The 20,035-nt window shown below is 46.5% G+C and overlaps 1 protein-coding gene across 22 annotated transcripts in view; it reads left to right on the top strand.

Annotated features, from left to right (window-relative positions):
* Positions 1–20,035, top strand: part of shot (dystonin-like protein short stop) — an 83,066-nt gene that overhangs the window by 10,243 nt on the left and 52,788 nt on the right. For 14 of the 22 annotated variants that reach the window (XM_025300511.1, XM_025300496.1, XM_025300504.1 and 11 more), the window contains 5 exons: positions 2,445–2,462; positions 4,680–4,739; positions 5,737–5,826; positions 6,589–6,759; positions 10,341–10,355. In XM_025300511.1, coding sequence (XP_025156296.1) covers positions 2,445–2,462; positions 4,680–4,739; positions 5,737–5,826; positions 6,589–6,759; positions 10,341–10,355 — 354 coding nt within the window. Of the gene's footprint in view, positions 1–2,444; positions 2,463–4,679; positions 4,740–5,736; positions 5,827–6,588; positions 6,760–10,340; positions 10,356–15,584; positions 17,014–17,982; positions 18,204–20,035 lie in introns of those variants that run through there. The other 8 variants (XM_025300499.1, XM_025300509.1, XM_025300505.1 and 5 more) reach the window with 6 other exon arrangements.

Here is a 20,035-nt window from a genome sequence, read left to right as displayed (position 1 = left end):
TGCTGCTTTTTTGCAGTGATTCAATTAACGAATTACTTTAATAAGTATGTCAGAATGAAGGAAAGCGCTGACTCTTACACCGGCGGTGTAGGCGGTCACACAAGGACTTGGACTTTGTTGGGTGAAAATTCGTGAAAAAACTTTCAGTCGTGAAGAATAATAAATATAGATAAATATAAATAAATAAATAATAAATAATAATAAAGGATAAAAACGCTCGCTCGATGATGAGTTTATTATTAGGAGGGGGATCTTGTTCCGGTTATTCGCTGTAAAATTCACGATTCGGATCTAGTCTAGTTTACATATTAATTCATGTACACTCACAAATGTCTAATTAATTTGTCGGTTACATGCGAGCTTAAGCGAGAGAGAAAATTTACGAAACACGGAGTCTCGCGTCGTCACTTTTCTTCGACGAAACGCGTGTGTCAGTCAGGACTTAATACAGACAATGATTCATCCGTCACGGCATAGCCGAAGCGAGTCGAGTCGAGTCGAGTCGAGTCGAGTCGAGTCGAGCCATGCCGCGCGCGAGGTCGGTCGGCGGCTCTGGGAATGGTTCGAATCACGGCCGTATACGGGCGGAGTTGTCCCGTCGACGTGTAATTATCGTAAGCTGGCATCGTTTCCTGCCCACCGTTTCTCTCATTCCTCTTCTCTCTCGTCACTCTCTCCGCGCGCGCAACGCACGCTTCTTTTGTCGCGCGCGACTCATGGATGAAGCGCACGCGGGATAGCGGATGTGTGAGGGCGCCGAGGATGAGGGAGATATAGGGATTGTACAGGGATGAGGTATGGGGGGAGGGGATAAATTCGAGAGGAAAGAAACTTTGGATCGTTTGCAAAAATCTCGGAATATAATAGATCTTTCTTTTATTATCTCGTATCTTTCTCACCCATTCCAAATCATCAAATACATATATCTATTTTATTTTAAGCGCTTTATTTACCAGTTACACATCTGTAAAGATGTGACAGAGCGGATCTTGAGCGGTTTCATTCAAGAGATTTTTCACTCTTGAAACGTCGATATATCGAATGCAGAGTATCTAGAGTGAAGAGTCTCGATCTCCTCGAGACGGGATCACAAGAATTGTACAAACGAGACTCGAATAGATGATCGACGAACGAAAAAATGGGTGATATATCTCGATTCTGATGCAATATTGCAATGAGAGGTTACACGATAGAGGGAGGGGGGGGAAGCAGACAAATTACATCAACAATAGAACGTCGTATTGTGAAAGGTACACACGAATCAACGATCGAAGGCGCAATGATTATTAAAACGCTATTCACACGGAGTAGGCTCTACGCGCGGAGATATACTCGAGTTTGCGAGGAGTATTCCGCGTTAAGCTTTTTTTTTTTTTTGTTTTGTATTATCGTACACCAACGAGTATCTGAATCTATTATCTGAGTTTATTTTGGAAACTGTCGAATGTATTGTACATTCGATGCTTCGGCGCGAAATGTTATTCGCGACGACGCGAATATTTGCTGCATATGATGGAAACCTCGTAAAAGAAATTGTGTGTGTGGTGCGTACGATGTTCGCTCGTTAAGCGATATCGGTTGGCGGCATCGATCTAAGATCGATTGGTCGGTCGGTGGCTCCCTCGCTCGCTCCTTCGGTTTCGCGCGCCCACGTTTGGTCTTGCGAGCCTGACCTTATTCGGAAACCCTCTTCGTGAATGCCGTTCCCGATTTATCACCTCTCGCCCGCAGCTAGAGGTGGGGCTGTAGGGCAGGTGAGGTAGGTAGCGTTTATTCTTCGGGGCGCCGTCGCCCCGGTGGACCTTCGAAGACAGGGAATACTCTGTCATGAAGAGAGAGAACAGTCTTTTACAGACTGTTTCTAGCAATCGCTTTTTTCAGCCAGGTGTTGTACATATTTGATCCGGCGACGGCACAAATTTGCGACGCTTACGAGGGCGAGGGTGTGATTTATATAACCAGTTGATCCTTGACAAAATTTGTCGCTCCTATATTTTCGTTTGCTCAGCGAAACTTGAAGGGAATCGTGCGAATCGCCTCTCACAAATGTCTTCTTTCGCTTGCTTCACGTTGAATCGTGTGTTCGCGAAATTGCGGATACAGGAAGTGTACGATCTGTACGATCGAGGATTGAACAGCGAACGTTTCGTAATGTGACGAGAGCTGCCTTTCGTCAATGTGGTCCCGAAGCGAGAGCTTCCATCGTGTCCACAAAAAGACGTGTTAACTGGCAATGGCGTTAATCACAGCCGCGGATCGGAGCACGTTACGGTCGTAATAATAATGGCCATGCTACGCCGGTACGAACGATAAGACCAAGGATGAATCGCTTTATTCGACTCTTCGTGATCTCCTCCCACGTGATCGACCCACCTAATCATATGTAAATCATCGCCATAACTACGACGAACTGTTGCATCTTTTTTTTTTTATGTTTCCCGCAGCATTGGAAGTACGTCAAGGTATGCATCCCAATTATATTACTTCTTTTATGATAATACACACACACACACACACATATATATATATATAGGATTAAAAAGACGCAATCATTATGCATTTGTCAAACGATACATTTTCAATCGTACTTTAATGCGTAATATAATGTACTACTACGTTGTTTAATGATCGCAGAGAATGTCGCGTTTTCGATTCGACGGCAATTAGCAAACAGCCGCGAAAACTCCGACATTTCTCCCGAGAATCGTCTCTCCCAGGAACGCGCGCACAAGTGATTCGCGACATTTAGGATAATTACGCTTTAATTAGCGCAGTAAAAGCATTCACTATTACCGTTCACTTCTATTAGTCTTATTCTCCTGTGCTCCTGCGATGCTTCATACTGAAATGAAGCTCGGTCGGTAATCGTAGTAGATTCGTCGCGTGACGAAATGCGACGAAACGAGATATTCCAGTGATGACGTTCTCTTTCGTCCTGTTACACATGTGGCATGTCCGCGACTCTTCATTCTCATCGTCGTGACTGTGGCATGCGAAATGGATTTCAGAGTCTTCTTTTCACTTTTACTCAAAAGCTCAAAGTGACAAATCGCGAAGCCTGTCGCCGCGTCTCTCATGTGAGACAATCGACAGCACCAATAATGTAAACCATTTTGCGAAAATTATATAATAATATAATATTAGATAATTGCTCTTATGCGAGAGGGAGGTCTCTTTTACTATTACTTATAAACAAGAGTAAACTCTCGTCGCAGAGGATGTTCGCGCATAGTCCGATTAATTGAACTCTCGTTCGGAGTGCGTGTTGCTGGCTCCTAAGATGGAATGTTTAGGCTCCCAAGTCCGGAAATACTTACGGCTTGCGTTATGGAACTTGAAAGGTTCGCCGAGGTTCGGCGAGGTTCGTTGTTTGTTAGTTCAGAGTGAGCATAGTTCGCCGACAGTTGGCGAACAGTTGGTGAGCTGCGCTTGGCACAGTTTATTATTAACAGAAATAATAGGCGGATCTAATTGTTACGGATTATTGTGTCAGCGATATAGTTCTTCTTTTCAACACAAACAGGGAACATTTGCTAATTATATTTAGGCGAATTTACTACATCGAATTAATACATAAAACAGAATCGGGCAATCAGAAAGGAGAGAGTCTGTTTTTCTAATCCTTCATATCTTTGAACTCAACACAACTCGACACTTTCTTTTGTCACGATGTCGAAATTTTCAAGTGCAATTATCTTCTTCTTCTTTTTCTTTTTTCTTTTTTCTTTTTAATGACCCTTCACGTATTACGTGATATTCGTGATGGGGAGACGCATCGATATCCGAAGGCTTCGCATAAAAAAATAAAACATTGACATGTATGAGCGTTGTCTTGTGTACAACCGAGGGTACCTGTTAATCCTATTCCATTGTGTAAAAGAACGAATGTCGCAATATCGTCGTAAGACGCGATACGTCGAAATCGTCTTTTGAGACTCATAAATGCGTCTCGCAATTAGTCACGATTACGAAATGCGGATGGTAGGCGGATCACGTGTGCTAGTCTGTCAATCGCTTGACATTTATTCACCTGGCTGCATGGACACGCGACGCACACGCATACGCACACGTGTGCGTGCGTGCGTGTGTATTTAATACGCGTTCTCGATACGTACGTAATGTACGTGACGCACGCAGGGGCTCACACGCAGGGGTACGAATCCGTACGAGAACTAACTGACAACTGTTGTATGAACCTTTTTATTTAAAACATTTGTGTGAATATTTTTCGAAAATCTCCACGTTGAAACACACACATACACACAGAGAGAGGGAGAGGGAGGGAGAGAGAGAGAGAGAGAGAGAGAGAGAGAGAGAGAGAGAGAGAGAGAGAGAGATTTGTCTGCAAACGTTTGTACAATACAAATCATTTCAATGAAATATGCTTGATGATTTGTTACATTTCTATCTATGTCTCAATCATCAATAAGTAGTAGTGTAAGTAAATTTGCATTCCGTTTAACATATTTTTTGGTTATCCAACGTCTCGATTGTTTGGGTAACTACTCTCTTGCTAAGCTAAGTGTGTTTCTACGTGGGGACTCTCCAAAATCGATGATCATGATTCGTATCCCGACGAATGAATTCGTCATCGTATATTCGCTTCTGCTCTCACGCCATATTTCTTTTTGTCTCCGCTTATCGCGGGTGATGGTGCTCTTAATCGCTATCTTTTTCAGACTTACACGTGCCTACACGTGTGCGTCCTTGTGAACAACCAACCGTGCTGTTCCCCCACCGTAAGTCTGTAGTTTTCAGTCATTTGGCAACACGCACGTACGATTTATCGTTGTGCTTGCAATCGTTGTGTAAATTCCTTCCTTTTCGCGAGTCGAATTGAATGAAAGAACGATGTGAGACGTGCGAGAGAGATGCGTGCGCACGCTTGTCGCGCGGTCGTACGCGACACGTATCCCACGGGGATACACAACCTTGGCTATTTGCGCGAGTCGCGAGTGTGTTCTCTCATGTTATTAACGTGTCACTGTCTGACCAACACCCGCACGTGAAATGACGTGAGTGACATACTTCACTTTGCATGTGCTAGTGCTGACCGTTGGCCGACACGCGCGTTATTAACGTGTATTTTTAAGAGCTGCCTGCTTTTTTTTAATATTTGCATGCGTCCGCTTGTTGTTTGCTTACGAATAGCTCGACTCTTAGACGGCAACAATAGACGGCAAAATCGCGGGACAGCAGGCGCGGCATGATCCTTTGGATACCGTTCGTATCTTTGATCTTAGTCGCGCGGTTTTCTCGTACTTACGTACGTGTGTGTATGTGTGCGCGCGTGTATGCGCGCTGACCCGTTTTTGGAAAATTATCGCGATTCGGAGTCGCAAACTTTCGAGTGTTATTCTCTGTATATCATCTTTATTGCGTTGCGCACCGCGCTATTACGCGGACTCATATCCATGCTGCTTTTGTTATTTACATTATGCATACGCAATATGCACTCAACATTCCTGCGGCTTTTCGTTTTCCGTTTTCCGCGGCAACCGTTCGCTCGCGCTCGCGCACAAAGTTACATAGCCGATGGACTATGCCTCCTTCTTCTCTACCTTGTATGACGTATATGTATATACCCTCGTCGTCGTCATTTAGCTCTGCTGTGTTTGTTTCCTGTGCGAAAATTTTCATACCTATCCTTTTCCTTTTTGGTTTTTAAGCGAACGAGCTCTGCTCCAATATGAAAAGCGGCAATTAACTTGCTTTCACGCGCGAAATTTGTTACAGGCGAGCCGACATGTCGGGGATTTGTTTGAGGATCTGCGCGATGGCCACAATCTCATCTCCTTGCTGGAAGTGCTCTCAGGCGAGCACCTTGTGAGTATTTGTCTTTCGCGAGGCTCTCTCTCTCTCTCTCTCTCTCTCTCTCTCTCTCTCTCTCTCTCTCTCTCTCTCTCTCTCTCTCTCTCTCTCTCTCTCTCTCTCTCTCTCTCTCTCTCTCTCTCTCTCTCTCTCTCCTCTCTCTCTCTCTCTCTCTCTCTCTCTCTCTCTACCCCTCTCCCTCTCCTTCTTCTCTCTCTCTCTCTCTCTCTCTCTCTCTCTCCCTCTCCCTCTCTCCCTCTCTCCCTCTCCCTCTCTCCCTCTCTCCCTCTCTCTCTCTCTCTCTCTCTCTCTCTCTCTCTCTCTCTCTCTCTCTCTCTCCTCTCTCTCTCTCTCTCTCTCTCTCTCTCTCTCTCTCTCTCTCTCTCTCTCTCCCCCCCCCAACCCACGTCCTAGCTTTGTTGTGTACTTAAAATTCATCTCTTTTTAATAAATTAATAGTAATCACTCGCGCACAACGGCATTGGCTTCTATTCATGGTCTTTCAATTTATTTCTGTATAGAGTCATATCAATATTTCTTTATTTTCACATTTGTTTGCTTTCCGTTGTTTCAAAAGTAAAATTTGTAAGCTGTCGAGTCACTTACACTTATGCTGAATGTATCGAAATAGTAGAATATAGGAAGTAGTAACCGCGTTAAATTGTTCAGGTTCGGGTTAACGTTTAGGTTGTAGCGACGATTGGATCAAGTAATTGCGATAATTGTGTCCTCGACGGCGAGCACAATTAATCGGTGAATCGCTTGTATACTTTTCAGCCACGGGAGAGGGGTCGAATGCGTTTTCACATGCTACAAAACGTGCAGATGGCCCTCGACTTTTTACGCTACAAGAAGATCAAGCTGGTCAACATCCGGGCAGAGGACATCGTGGATGGTAATCCGAAACTCACCCTCGGCCTGATATGGACGATCATCCTGCACTTCCAAGTAAGTAGTCCTTCGTTGCGCTCATTCTCGAGAGGACGTGATAAAAACACGCTGATGACCGCGCGCGCTCGCATTAAGTTGACCCCGTGAGTTAACGCGGCCGTGGCAACGATGAACTCACGCGAGCGAGCGTGATTCGCCTTTCGAGTCGCAACGGTACGTCTCGGAGCAGCAACAGCAATAACAGGAGCAGCAACAACAACAACAACAACAACAACAACAACAATAACAACAACAACAAAACGGCAACCCCGCAGATGCGCGGCGGGGTGGTAGGCAGGCAGACAGGCAGGCAGGCAGGCAGGCAGGCAGGCAGGCAGGCAGGCAGGCTGGCTTTTTGTAGGCTTGTCTCTGGGTCTGCCACACGGCATCGTAATTTTATGCGCGTCGTATACTCTTGTCAGCGCTGCATAGGTTGCATTTCATCGTTTATTCGGTGTTATGCAGGAACTTTGAAAAGTTGCGAACGGGTGCGACCTGTTTTCGACTTTTGCGTATCTTTTTGCAAGTCGTATTACGAGGAGAAATCTGAAGGCCTTTTGGTCGGAAGAAATAGAATTTCCTCGGCTCGAAAGCAAAGGCGCATTGAGAATGTGTTCTCTTTCCTGACGACCAAGATGCGGTTCGCGTTCGTTGTCACGTTGATTCCAATCACCTGTTTTTCCTCACCGTTCTTCTTTTTCACATCACACGAACATTATCACACATTGTCTGTCGCGATTTTTTCATTTTGTCATCATTCTCGGCGAAACATCGTAGCGACCGCGGCATCGGCGTGTACGTCGTGTCGAAAGTATCTATCTTGCACATTTGTGTATTCATGCGCGTACCGTTGGACTAACGGAATACGTTGGTTAGTTCTACTTGGTTGCTGGGTGCGGCGGTAATACTTTCGTCCTGTTGGGAATTGCTAATCGGTCACTTTCCGCGCTGCGGGATACCGCGAGAGAGCGCCGATAAGCAGCGAGGCTTTTTCTTTCCACGTTTTCATGTCACTTCACGTCTGTGTTTCGCGGCATAAGTGGATGATTGCGCAGCAACGCTGTTGAATGCTGCACGTTACATGCTGTTTATTTTACGCGATATAATTGTCTGAAAATGATGGATACAATTAAAACGGAATGAATAACTGTCGGAATTGTCCACCGCGCGCGCGAATGAGCGTGTGTGCATCTTTCTGTTTCTGAGTTACACAGGCGGAAATACGCGTGCGCACGCACGCGTTTCGTTTCGGGTATTATGAAATTTGACAGCTTGTCGACCCGCGAGAGTGTTGAATTCTGACAATTTGCCGTTCTTTACTCAACGGTGTTGTGCCAAAGAGAGAGAGAGAGAGAGAGAGAGAGAGAGAGAGAGAGAGAGAGAGAGAGAGAGAGAGAGAGAGAGAGAGAGAGAGAGAGAGAGAGAGAGAGAAAGAGAATAGCTCTCCTCGTTTCACACCATACACGACGCCGCGAAGATTGTGTCTAGCACACAATTATTTCTCACTCGCTTACCTCTCTTGCTTCTTCGGCACTCGAGTTCGAGCTTGAGACGCCCAGCCGTCAAAAATTCCATCGGCGATAGGCGATGGGCGTATCGTAACTCGAGGTAACTCGATGGTTGGGCGACGTTTAAGCGACACGACACGACACCACGCGACATGATGCGACTCAGAACCTGACTCGATTCGCGACGCATGCATGCTAATCAAGCAAGTCGCGAGCGCGCGCATGCCGCGATAGGTCACATTTCTCTCGGCCAGCGCGTTTCGCGCTATTTTTAGCGCTCACATCTCTCGATGTGAGCCGACGTTTATGCCGGTGGGTGACGCCGGTAACGAATGTGCTACGTGCATATAGAGAACCACGTGCATTGCCAAAGAAAAGCGAAAGCGAGAACGCTCGCGGCCGCGCGCTCGCCGCCTCGTCACTCCGCGTCCGTCCGCGACCGGCTGTGACTGGTCGAGAGAGAAAGAGAGAGAGAGAGAGAGAGAGAGAGAGAGTGTCACGCTCGGCCGAGTCGCGCACACAGGGTGCTTGGTCCAGGAGGCCAGAAACCATTTCGCCTGGTCGCGTGCATACGCGCAGCAAGCATAACGTCTGTATGGTCCCACGTACTTATCTCTCAGTTAACAGGCCTTGCGTTTGCTCAGTGGAGCAACCGTCGAATTATTTGCCCGTCGAGTGGGAAATTAAATAATAACGCGCTTGGCGTCCCGCTTGGACGGCCGGGAGTCAAGTGTCAAACCGAGGATCCGAATCTAGACACTTGCTTGCATCATATTTTTCTATTTGTCTTACCATGCACTTGTAATGACAATCTTAATCAGAGTCGGCTGCACGATTTGTCGATTCCATCGAGAGACTTTATTGTTTGAAACTCTCTCTCTCTCTCTCTCTCTCTCTCTCTCTCTCTCTCTCTCTCTCTCTCTCTCTCTCTCTCTCTCTCTCTCTCTCGTTGTTTCATTGCGCGAAGGAGGTCTCGGTCATTCGTTATTTGAGATCGTTCGCTCGTTTCGATCGTTCGCAATTGGCTCGGTCTTCTCGCTTCCGCCGTTGCTCACCGACGAACGTGCATGTAGAGTGATGATTAAAGACGCGGCACGATTGACGTCGATTGTCCGTATCTCCTTTGCACACGCATACGATATATCGGCAAATCTCGAGACCGTCTCGAGGTCCCATGACATGCGGCGATGGATACGGCGACGGCGACGGCGACGGCGGTGGTGTCCCGCATTCGCTCATGAATATTTCTTTTGATAGCAATCTGTGCTGCTACCACCACCGTGTCCGCTACCGCGTGGCGCTACCGCGCGCGCTAAACGGCGAGGCGAAACATCGGCCACGCAATTTATGTACGTCGGCGCGAGAGATCACGCGCGTTTCTTTTTAAGGAGCCGCAAAAAGCTGGGCAAAGGCGCGAACCGAGTTACGCGAGCGTATAAAGGCGGCTAGTGTTCGCGCCATCCCATTAGACAGTGGTGCCTAAGAGAGAAGAAAGAGGAGGAGGTGGAGAAGGAGGAGGAGGAGGAGGAGGAGGAGGAGGAGGAGGGGGGTGAAGAAGGGGAGGAGGAGGGAGGAGGGTGAGGGCGAGGAGAGGAGGGAAAGGAGACTCTTGCGGTTAAAATCGCTCTCGCAATTATTTCACCTCGGTAACGTGTCGAGGCGCCTCGAGACGCTGCGCTGCGACACTTACCTCATTTCGATTTTTGTACGACAAAATTCTCATGAATCAATCCCGCGCATCTGCGTTTTTTCTTTTTCATGACTTTTTTTTTCATCGTGACTCTTGGATTTCCAAATAACGTCTACACTTTTTTTTATTAAACGTAAAATGTAACCAAGCATTTTTATAACAGCACCGTTCTCTGACAAATGGATGATTCCATTTCTAGAGCAATGTCTGCGTGGAACGACACACGTTGCGATAGATGATGCTTTAAATGTTGCTAGCGACTCTAGGCCGGTCTAGGTAGTGTCGACACAGCTGATTGAAGTATATCCCGTCAGACAAATGTAGCTTTGTAATCTTAATTTTAAACGTTGTAAGTACTCACCCATCTAACAGTGAATTTTTTGTTTTCTTTCGCGCCGCAGAGATGGCGACGAAAGGTAAGTTGAGCCTATTTTACACATTCCCTTAAAAACAAAAAAAGAGCAAATAATTCCCGCGATTGCGAGCGACTGCAGTAGTTTGCGGGAGCCACAGTGGTTACACAATAATTGCGTCATTCTCTGCTTTACCGACTATACTCGCTGAGAAACGATGGTTTAAACACAGATGGCTCGTACAGGTAGTTAGCCGCGAGACGAATTATTACATGGCCTGTAGTTTTTCATTGCATTTTCTCCCCCCCCCCCCTCTCTCTCTCTCTCTCTCTCTCTCTCTCTCTCTCTCTGTTTGTCCTTGTCCCCTGTCTCCTCTATTTTGTAACGTGCTCGAATATACATTTATGTCATTTTGAGCGCGGAAAGTTTTTTAACGTAATGCAACTAGAAGAAGAAGATTTATGTGGCGAAAAGTACGAGAGTACTAAGGAGTTCTTGATTTTCCACTTGAGTCTCACCTTTAATGCGTGAAATCAGCCCTAATTAGCATTATTCGCCCGCGATCTTGCAAATAGACGCATGTCTCTCCGACGAGCAAAACCGTGTAGGTACTACACAAACTGTCTTGAAAAACCGCTCCGCGGATGTCCTTGTAAAAGGTTGTTAGTCTCTTTGATTAATTTGGATGAAATAGATACGCGATGCTGTGACGTGAATGACATTGCCAGTAGCGCCTCTCGATCGACGTCTCTCCCTGAAGAAAAGAATGCCTGTCTTTTCCGTTTCACACGAGGTTTCCCTCGAGGTAGCCATACCTCTACCAACGTCCTTGGAGTGTTCCTATCGACGAATCTTGAGAATATTAGTCTACGCTGTACGACTCTGGCGATTCGCGTATCAGCACGCGATTTGCAGCGATATCGTCGTACGCAATCGCGTTGTCCTTCGTCGTAACTGGTCCGAACTGTCGTTCGAACATTGAACGTTGCAAATCCGAGGAGAGAGGAAGAGAGAGAGAGAGAGAGAGAGAGAGAGAGAGAGAGAGAGAGAGAGAGAGAGAGAGAGAGAGAGAGAGAGAGAGAGCAAGGAGAGATTGGAGAGACGAGGAGAGACGGACGGACGAAGGAGGGAGAATAAAGAAACTCAGTTGATTTAAAGACGCTCTTGGTGGAGGCGAAATTATTCTACGCACGATTTTGTACGATCACGATACTTGCATTCGCGTTTTGTATTAATAAAGTTATCTTGGTTACGTGTCGCGACGGTCGGCGAGACAACGTCTGCCCGCGACAAAATCGCATAGGTAGGTAGGTAGAGATGGCGATAAAATAATCGCACCTGGGAAACGTCGTCGAGACACAATACCGAGCTTCGCAGGGTGGTTAGTAGGTACGTTTCGCAGTCGAAGGTCTTCGACGATCGATCGCACAAATTAGCATCGCCTCGGGGAATCTACCGGGTCTGTCACTCCCGGCAAGCGTAATTTTGTCTTATTAGACGGAAATTTTTTCTCCTAGATTCCTGTTCCTGTTCCGAGAGAGAACCTCTTCTTATCTTGTGCGCTTTATCCCGTTGAATATTTGTTATCCCGTTGAATAGTGTCAATCTTGGACATTCTCTCGGTCTTTGTCACTTTTTATAAATAGACGTATCCGTCTCCGAATCGCGCGCGCTGCATCCTCCTCCTTCGAAGGTGCTATTTTACGTTGAAACGTTGAAACGTTGAAAGAGATATATCGCGTATATTTTCTGCCCCGATATCAAGTGTCAGTCAGAGTTTTTTTTTTCCAATCGCGAGGATAATATCTAAAGTTCGATCGTAACGCGTGCGGGAGAAGATTCGGTGAGCTCTTGTTCATTATCGTCTTCGGACGTATCGGTCATGTCGGTGACGCTATTACGAATGACATCATTCACTTGTTGTACGATGCCATTCAGATGCCGTAAGTATAGGTTTCTCGGCGCGCGTTTCACTAACTTTGCGAACGACGGCGAAGCGAAAGGCTTCTCTCTCGTCGGGAATTGGGCCTTTCTCGAGGAGCACGACGCACGACTGGCGATCGCATGATCAGAATGTCGTAACGATACTCGGACTTTTTGACCATAACCGATTTCGCCCACGCTTCGATTGGCGTGACTTTCAATTACATGCCGTTTTATCTTAACGTGTTGTAGCGCTGTTCGAGCTGAACTCAAATTTCTAAGTCACAGGATATTGATGATTTATCTCCTTGTGTGTATCTTTGCTATATAACTTATGGTCTATTATATTCTCTCTTCACGTCGATAATTTTTCGTCATTTGCCATTTTAATTCAATCAATACCAGAAAGAGACGTGTGATATACGGGCATAATTTTTAATTAATTTATTGTCGCTCAATGGAAAGAAAGACGCATACACACACACACACACACAGAGAGAGAGAGAGAGAGAGAGAGAGAGAGAGAGAGAGAGAGAGAGAGAGAGAGAGAGAAGGGGAAAGTTATATCGAGAGGCTCTTACAAATGTTTCTACAAATCATTCATATTCTTTCTTGTTTTCTTTCTTGTCTCGCATTGCACAAAGAACATAGTAAGCTGGATTATAAAAGAAGCACATAGTGATTTGCGAATAAAATAATCATATATAAATTAAAATAACGAAACACGAAAATGTGTGTGTGTGTGTGTGTGTGTGTGTATATACATACGATGCATCGAGATATCGGCGTGTTATACGTTCTAGCCACATGTACAATAACCTTCTTTACATTTAAATAACTCGTTTACTTATTTATAAGACCTCTCTAATGGTATTATTGTTTGGAGAAAACTGCTCATTGTATTCGTTCGTTGTCACTTTCCTTATTACCATTGTATAAAAGAGACAGCCAGTCGCGCATGCAAGTTTGAGGCGCGCGAAATACCGTATACACATATACAGTGGCCGGATTGTGTTTCGTCTTCGCACCAAAGGCAATGAATTAGCGTACCCACGACGGCGGAAGCCACGAGGAAACGAATCAAGTAGCCTCGAGTGCGATGACTTCATATCCGCTTTGTGATCTCCGCAAGTGCAGCTAGCATTGCCTCGGCGTCGCAAGCCGAGTGTGTAGTGTAATTACAATATTCGCACCGCAATTTAAGAGCTTACTTCCGACACATCTTGAAGCCATATTTGAAAACCTTCGGATAGTACATTTTTAATATACTCGGCAAAATGTGCATCTTTGCTGGCTTTTTGCAGTTCTTTTTTTTTTCTTGTTCAAGTGTTCAAAGACCCAATATGAAAGATGTATTAGTAGTACGCTTTTTTACAGCAGTTCCACTGCATTTTATTACTACTCGCAATTTATGTCATTATATTTTGGATCGATAGACGCGCAAAGCATACTTTGCAGGAATAGAAGGAAAAGAATAACACAAGCCACACCAGCGTGGTGAACCACGCTTTTCTTTCATGTTGTCTTTCATGATATCCGATATCCGGGATGACATTTTTATGATATTCCACTGAAGAAAAAACGGCACGATGACATTACGCCTTCGTCGTCGTTTATCCTGAAAGCATCAAGATCGTTGACTGGGATTGGATTATTTGGCTAAAATTTCTTGTGACGTGACGTAACGTTCCGTTACGTTACGTTATGTTATGTTACGTTAAAAAGTATCATTAATGCGGATTACACGTGATCACAAATGAAACGAGGAAGTCTCTTCACGGTCGACGATTACGGCATCGATTCTCTATCGCCCTATTATTTCGATCGCCCTCGAGCCACATAAAAAAAGGATCGCCGTTGATGTAATTAACTCATAGGCCGCGAGCCGCCAACGACATTACCAGGTTTGGTCCGCGAGAATTGGAAGCGTATCGATGCTCGTTACCGTGTCGATTTACGATCGATGATCGGTTGTTTGGTCGGTCGGTCGTGTGACGTATATTAATACGCAAACAACTTATTAGCATGATGACCCCGCCCACGTCACATTTCTGAACATTCGCGATCGGAGTCGGATTCGGAATGTGCCGTACCGGATTCGAACCGAGTCCCACGTTATTCCTCCTACGTGGTGTGGTTGTTTGTCTATTGGGAGCTCAACTTCATCTATTTCATTAATGCACGTATTAATGGACGTAAATTACACATCTCTGCATCTCGTATTCGAATAGATTGCAAGTTTTCGCATGTTGTATGCTTGATATTTGTGCAGTAATCGTTGAAGAGTCGCCAAGAGTCTTCATTTGCTCCAACCTCCAACGGACATTCTCACTCATCTATCTTTGTTGCATTCTCGTTGTCTTCCTCGTTATTATCATCGTTATTATCATAGCTGTAATCAACGCGGCGCTTATCACACGATCACCGAATCTTGTGTGCCGCCTGTGTGATGTCACCGCGAGCTCCAGCGATCGCGATCTGCTTCCTTTTTAGGTTCGTCCGAGTAATCTCGGTCTTTATCAAGGTTGTACGCCCGATCGCGACTCGCGACCTTGATATCGGGATAAACCAGCGCGGCCGCTCACGCGTGAATTATGCACTGTACCGTACGAGGGGGGGGGGCTCTGACGTGCTGCGGAATGTCGTGGGACGCGCGCACGACGGAAAGATACAGATGGATATGTATGTGTATGGCATGGGAGCTCGTGTCGTCGCCACGGCGGAACGTAAAATCTCTAGAAAAGGAAAAGGAGGAAGAACGTGCACGCGCGCGCGCTTCACGATGGCGTCCGGAGAAGGAGGAGGAAAATTTGCTTCTCGGGATAATATCTCGCTGATCGCTCAGGACGGGAGGACCCCACCGCACGAGAGAGAGAGAGAGAGGGGGGGGAGAGAGAGAGAGAGAGAGAGAGAGAGAGAGAGAGAGAAATCGATCAATCGAGGACGCTTGTGCGCGATTCAGAGGAGAGATCTGTTTGAGTCGCGTTCGACTCTCTCATTATACGCATTAATAACGCGTACATTCCGCCATCCTTATCTTGACCGTATCATTTTGTACATGGAAGTACGAATACCGTGACAGTGAAACCCTGTGAGGCATATGCTCTACCTTGTAAAAAGATTCTCGTAGGCACGAAAATTTACAGACTTCCAGCGGAAGCAAAATAGTTTAAAAAAGAAGAAACGAACCTCAGGAAAATTATAGAATTCATTAATTCGTGGCGGAACATCGACGATTGTTTTACGACTTTTTGATCCGAATTTAAAATAAATATCTGTCAGAGAGAGAGAGAGAGAGAGAGAGAGAGAGAGAGAGAGAGAGAGAGAGAGAGAGAGAGAGAGAGAGAGAGAGAGAGAGAGAGAGAGAGAGAGAGAGAATCGAGCACACTCGTTATCGTATCACATCTTCGTACACGGCGGCGCGGCGCCGTGCTCGGTGTACGTTCGTGACGAGGCGAGCTAAACTGCGCGAGGTAACGCCAGGTGGGTGGTGAAGTTGGTAAGAGGGGGGAGCAAAAGTGCGAGAGGGGGCAGGTATGGAGGAAAACGTCTCTCACCTGTGCGCATTTCGTTGGCCTACTCTCGCCACGACTGCCGGATGCTACGCGGCGATCGTCCGGCGTGTCGCGTCGCGGCACGTAGTCGTTCCGCTCGTCGTCAAGTTGGATCACCGTCGTCCCCTCGGTCGGTCTCTTGTGCATCGTCTTTGTTCGCGTCCTCGTTGTCTTCGGTGCTCGTGATCGTGTTGCGCGTGTGCTAAGAGACGGCCGTCAGTTCGCGGTGGGAGATTGTCGCAAGAAATCGTCAAGATCGCCTGTCGAGTGACAGTGTCGCGTGATATGATGGTGACCGTCGCGTCGAGTACGTCCCGATGATGATCCGCGAGTCTGTGTCGTCGAGCGAAATAGGCAGATCGACGTAGAGAGAGAGAGAGAGAGAGAGAGAGAGAGAGAGAGGGAGGAGGCAGGGAGAAATGTCATATTTGCACGTCGATGCACCTGTCGAAACGCTCGCACTACCGTCTCGTCGTGCTGTCTCTAACCGGCGCAGTTCCGTTTCGTGGCGACCGGTGCCTGGATGGTTAACGTGCCGGCGCGAATGAGCTACAGTTAGCAGCAATGTTTCACTTTGTCGGCTCGCTATGAATCTTATTTTCTCATGGCTGATTTAGAATGAAATCTTATTAACCTTTGATGCCCGCGCGTGTCGATCGAGATCGCGAATTGGGACTCGGAGAATTCGATTCTACGGTATTGCTGTTGAAGATTAAAGCGATTGTAATTCAAGTTCGCAACGTTAAGTAAGTTCGCAACGAGAAGTTATTTGATCTGATATTAATAGATGAATGGTAACTCTTAACATGTACGCCGTGAATGTGGATTAAGTTGCAGTGTTTTCGAGGAAGATAAATACGTTTTATTAAATACGTTATATATAGTTTCGAATACGCAGGCACACGTGTACGCACACGACGACGACGACGACGACGACGACGGTATGTGTGTATGGAAATGAACAGTTACAGCTCGCGGACGAGTTGCAACTTGAACGTTCTCTCGGTCAGAGCCCGTGAACGAAGGGGACGGGCGGAGTGAAGGTGATACGCAGGTGATACGGTCTTGCGAACCGCGAAGAATGTCGATCTACCGATTCAGCAAGGGAGGCAGGTTGTTTGTGCAAGGCACGCGGGAGGACGATGATCGCGACGGTGTTCCATCTAGTCCGACGCAGGATCCACGCAGCGCCGACGATCTGCGAGCTCTGTACACGAAGCGCCGATTGTCGACCGAGGTCTTAGGTAGAGGCGATCGAGATCGCGGAGAAAAAGCTGGAGAGAGGATTCACTCTGACGATTACTAGACGAGAGAATGGTGCTGGTCGGGTCCGTAAGGGAAAGCGAGAGAGAGAGAGAGAGAGAGAGAGAGAGAGAGAGAGAGAGAGGGAGAGGGAGAGAGAGAGAGAGAGAGAGAGAGAGAGAGAGAGAGAGAGAGAGAGAGAGAGGGAGAGACAGAGAGAGCCGGTTTTATTCGCATTCATGTAAAGTTGGAAGTAAAGAACTCGCGGTGATGTAAATAATTTGACCATTAATTAATTGTAAACAGTTTTTAGTCGGTGAACACTTTGCTCACAGTGACGAGAGGATAATTGACACGAGTTGTATGCCATTTTTTCCCGCATTGTCGGTGCAGTTCGACTACGATTCCGAGTTACCGCAACAATGCCGGCAATCGCCGGCATCGATACATGGCGTGTAACCATCTCGGCTCGGTTTCTCCGTTGCTGCTTGCTGTCCTTTCTCAGCGTGCTATAATAAGCTGTTACCTCATCGCGTCTACTTAAGAGTTCTACTCGTTCGTCTCGTAGCAGAATTAAATTTCGCGGTTTACGGAGCGAAATTAAATGTTAATGTCGTTTAAACGCGCGCGCGTTTAATCGCGCGCATCAACGCATCAACGACCATGTGTGTTTTTTGGTTCGCCGGTAAATCCGCCGGTTTGGCGTCTAAATCGTGTAAATTAGGACTTGCAGAGAGAGAGAGAGAGAGAGAGAGAGAGAGAGAGAGAGAGGGGGGAGAGAGAGAGAGAGAGAGAGAGAGAGAGAGAGAGAGAGAGAGAGAGAGAGAGAGAGAGAGAGAGAGAAATCGGCTTGTGGATTGTAACGTCAAGTGAATCCCCTCCCTCAGCTTGGATCGCGTGAAGCCGTTGTTCCGTTGTCAACGGGACACGTTTCGCTCGATCGTTCGCATCGTTCGCTGGCGTTGACGTAGGTTCGTCGATCGAGTCGACGAAAACGTCGAGACGCGGGGAGAACGGCACCAAGCGTATCGTCACTCGCATCGTTCGCAAGACGACGACGTTGACGCGCGGTGAGGAGCGTAGCGTCGCCGAGGACCTAACGAAACGCGCCTATCCCAAGTACCTGCAGGATGCCAGTTCGTCGACGACGGCTATAACTCGGCATGCCTCGACGAAACCGAAAACTGTTCGGGTAAGCCGCGCGTGTCGCGCGTCGCGCGAGTTTGTTGTGCTTCTTGTGTTCTTGTGTTACTCTCATGATCGTCGATTAAAAATCAGCAGGAATGCGTACGAATGTATTCACGCTTGAAAATAAATCCAAGCACGACGATGACTCCACGAATGTTTGCGAACTGGCGCGGAGGAATTCGCGTCGCGAAAGTCGCCGTTGAATAATCGCGCAACCTAAACACCACGCTCTCTCAAAAGGAACGAACACACTCTCTCTTGTCGAGCGATGGATGCGCGTCGCTTTAATTAGAATCGGGACGCGCTTACAACGACGATACAACACTCTCATTGGTAGGCCTCCTCGTGGCTCTATTACCGTTCTGTCTCTGTTCACACCCTCTCTGTTGTGTCATTTTTTTCCTCACGAAGGAGAGATATTTTCTTCGTCAACACCTCTGGATCGCCAAAGCCGGCCAAGGACGGCCATATTCCGCGTCCCGGCGTCGTCACGGCAGGACGAGGAACGAAAGCCGACGTGGTAAAAAGTGGTTCTTACTTATTCGTCGATCCGCTTTCGATCTTGGTTCGTTAGCCAGACCAGACCGGATTATAATCGGATAGGTTCGTCAGCTAGGGATTTCAAAGACCGAGAGTGGTAGCGTTCATTAATACCCTGGAGTAAAATACTCTCTCTTTCAAGACGTGAAATACTATGAATGAAAGAAAGAAAATGATTGAAGGTATGATTGAAAGAAAGAAAAGTTGAGTGTTACAACAGTGGCAGTTGCAATCGCTACACTATATTACATATTTAAAAAAGGAAGAGTTTATTAATTTGGAACTAGGGTTCCAAATCACGAGAAAGAGGAGGAGTTTTCTCACTGTATTTATATACCGAAGAATATACTTGTGTCTTAAATCCACGCTTTCTTTCGGATTTTCTCAAATACATATCAAATTATATGCGATATTCTGCTATTACCGATGAACTATATCTCACGCGAGGCACAAACTTTTGACTCGTTTGACTTTTCACTCTCTGCTGCAGCAGCCTTTTATTATTATTTTTATTGCTGCCGCCATTCGCCGCCGCCACTCGTAGACTGAGGAAAAACAAATGGCATCATGGTCAATGGCAAGATATGTAAGACGACGTTCTCTAGTGTAGCGTTTCCATATTTAAACGCGCGAGAAGATGCCGGTACTGTCACTAACGTCTATACTCTTAGCGCTTTTGTCCATGTCAATGGCGACAAGTTTGACGTCCGTCAAACAGACGTGATCTCAGCGTGATTTTCATGCGTCCCACTGCCTGCCAATATTATGATATTTGTCTCTATTATCTCAAGTAATTACTTAAGTAAGTCGGATTTGGTAGGCAGTCAGGACGATGATATATCCTCTGTCCTGGATTAAATCCGTCCGGGATTGATCGAGCTTCGAGTGAAAGGATCGATCAATCTCTCTCGTCATCGCGATTATTGTCTTTGACCACGGTGCACGGGAAGAAGTTTTCAGTTGGTTTGTACAATGGAGAATGTAGAGAGTAAGTGAAAATCCGTTGGCGAGAAGTGTGGGAGTATCTCTCTTACCGCGATAGGAAACATTCGTCGAAATATTCAGCCGTGTTCGTTCAAAATTCGTTGATTTTGAAAATTCATCCACAAGACAGTTGCTAACAATGATCTGCTTGGGAATCATCTTTCTGTTCCTACAATCATCAAGTTCTCCTGTCATCTGGTCTCTGTTCTTCCCGACGAAATGGAAAAATCAGTTACATCAGTGAAATTGTCTTTTTCCTTGTAGTTTACCGGAGTTTGAGTAAGTTTGTTCGGTAAAACTGACATAAAAACG

The sequence above is a fragment of the Harpegnathos saltator genome, unplaced genomic scaffold (genome assembly GCF_003227715.2).
Source record: "Harpegnathos saltator strain DR-91 unplaced genomic scaffold, Hsal_v8.6 scaffold370, whole genome shotgun sequence".
NCBI lineage: Eukaryota > Metazoa > Arthropoda > Insecta > Hymenoptera > Formicidae > Harpegnathos > Harpegnathos saltator.
Note: the sequence above shows the minus strand (reverse complement) of the source record. Positions and strands in the feature narration are given on the sequence as shown.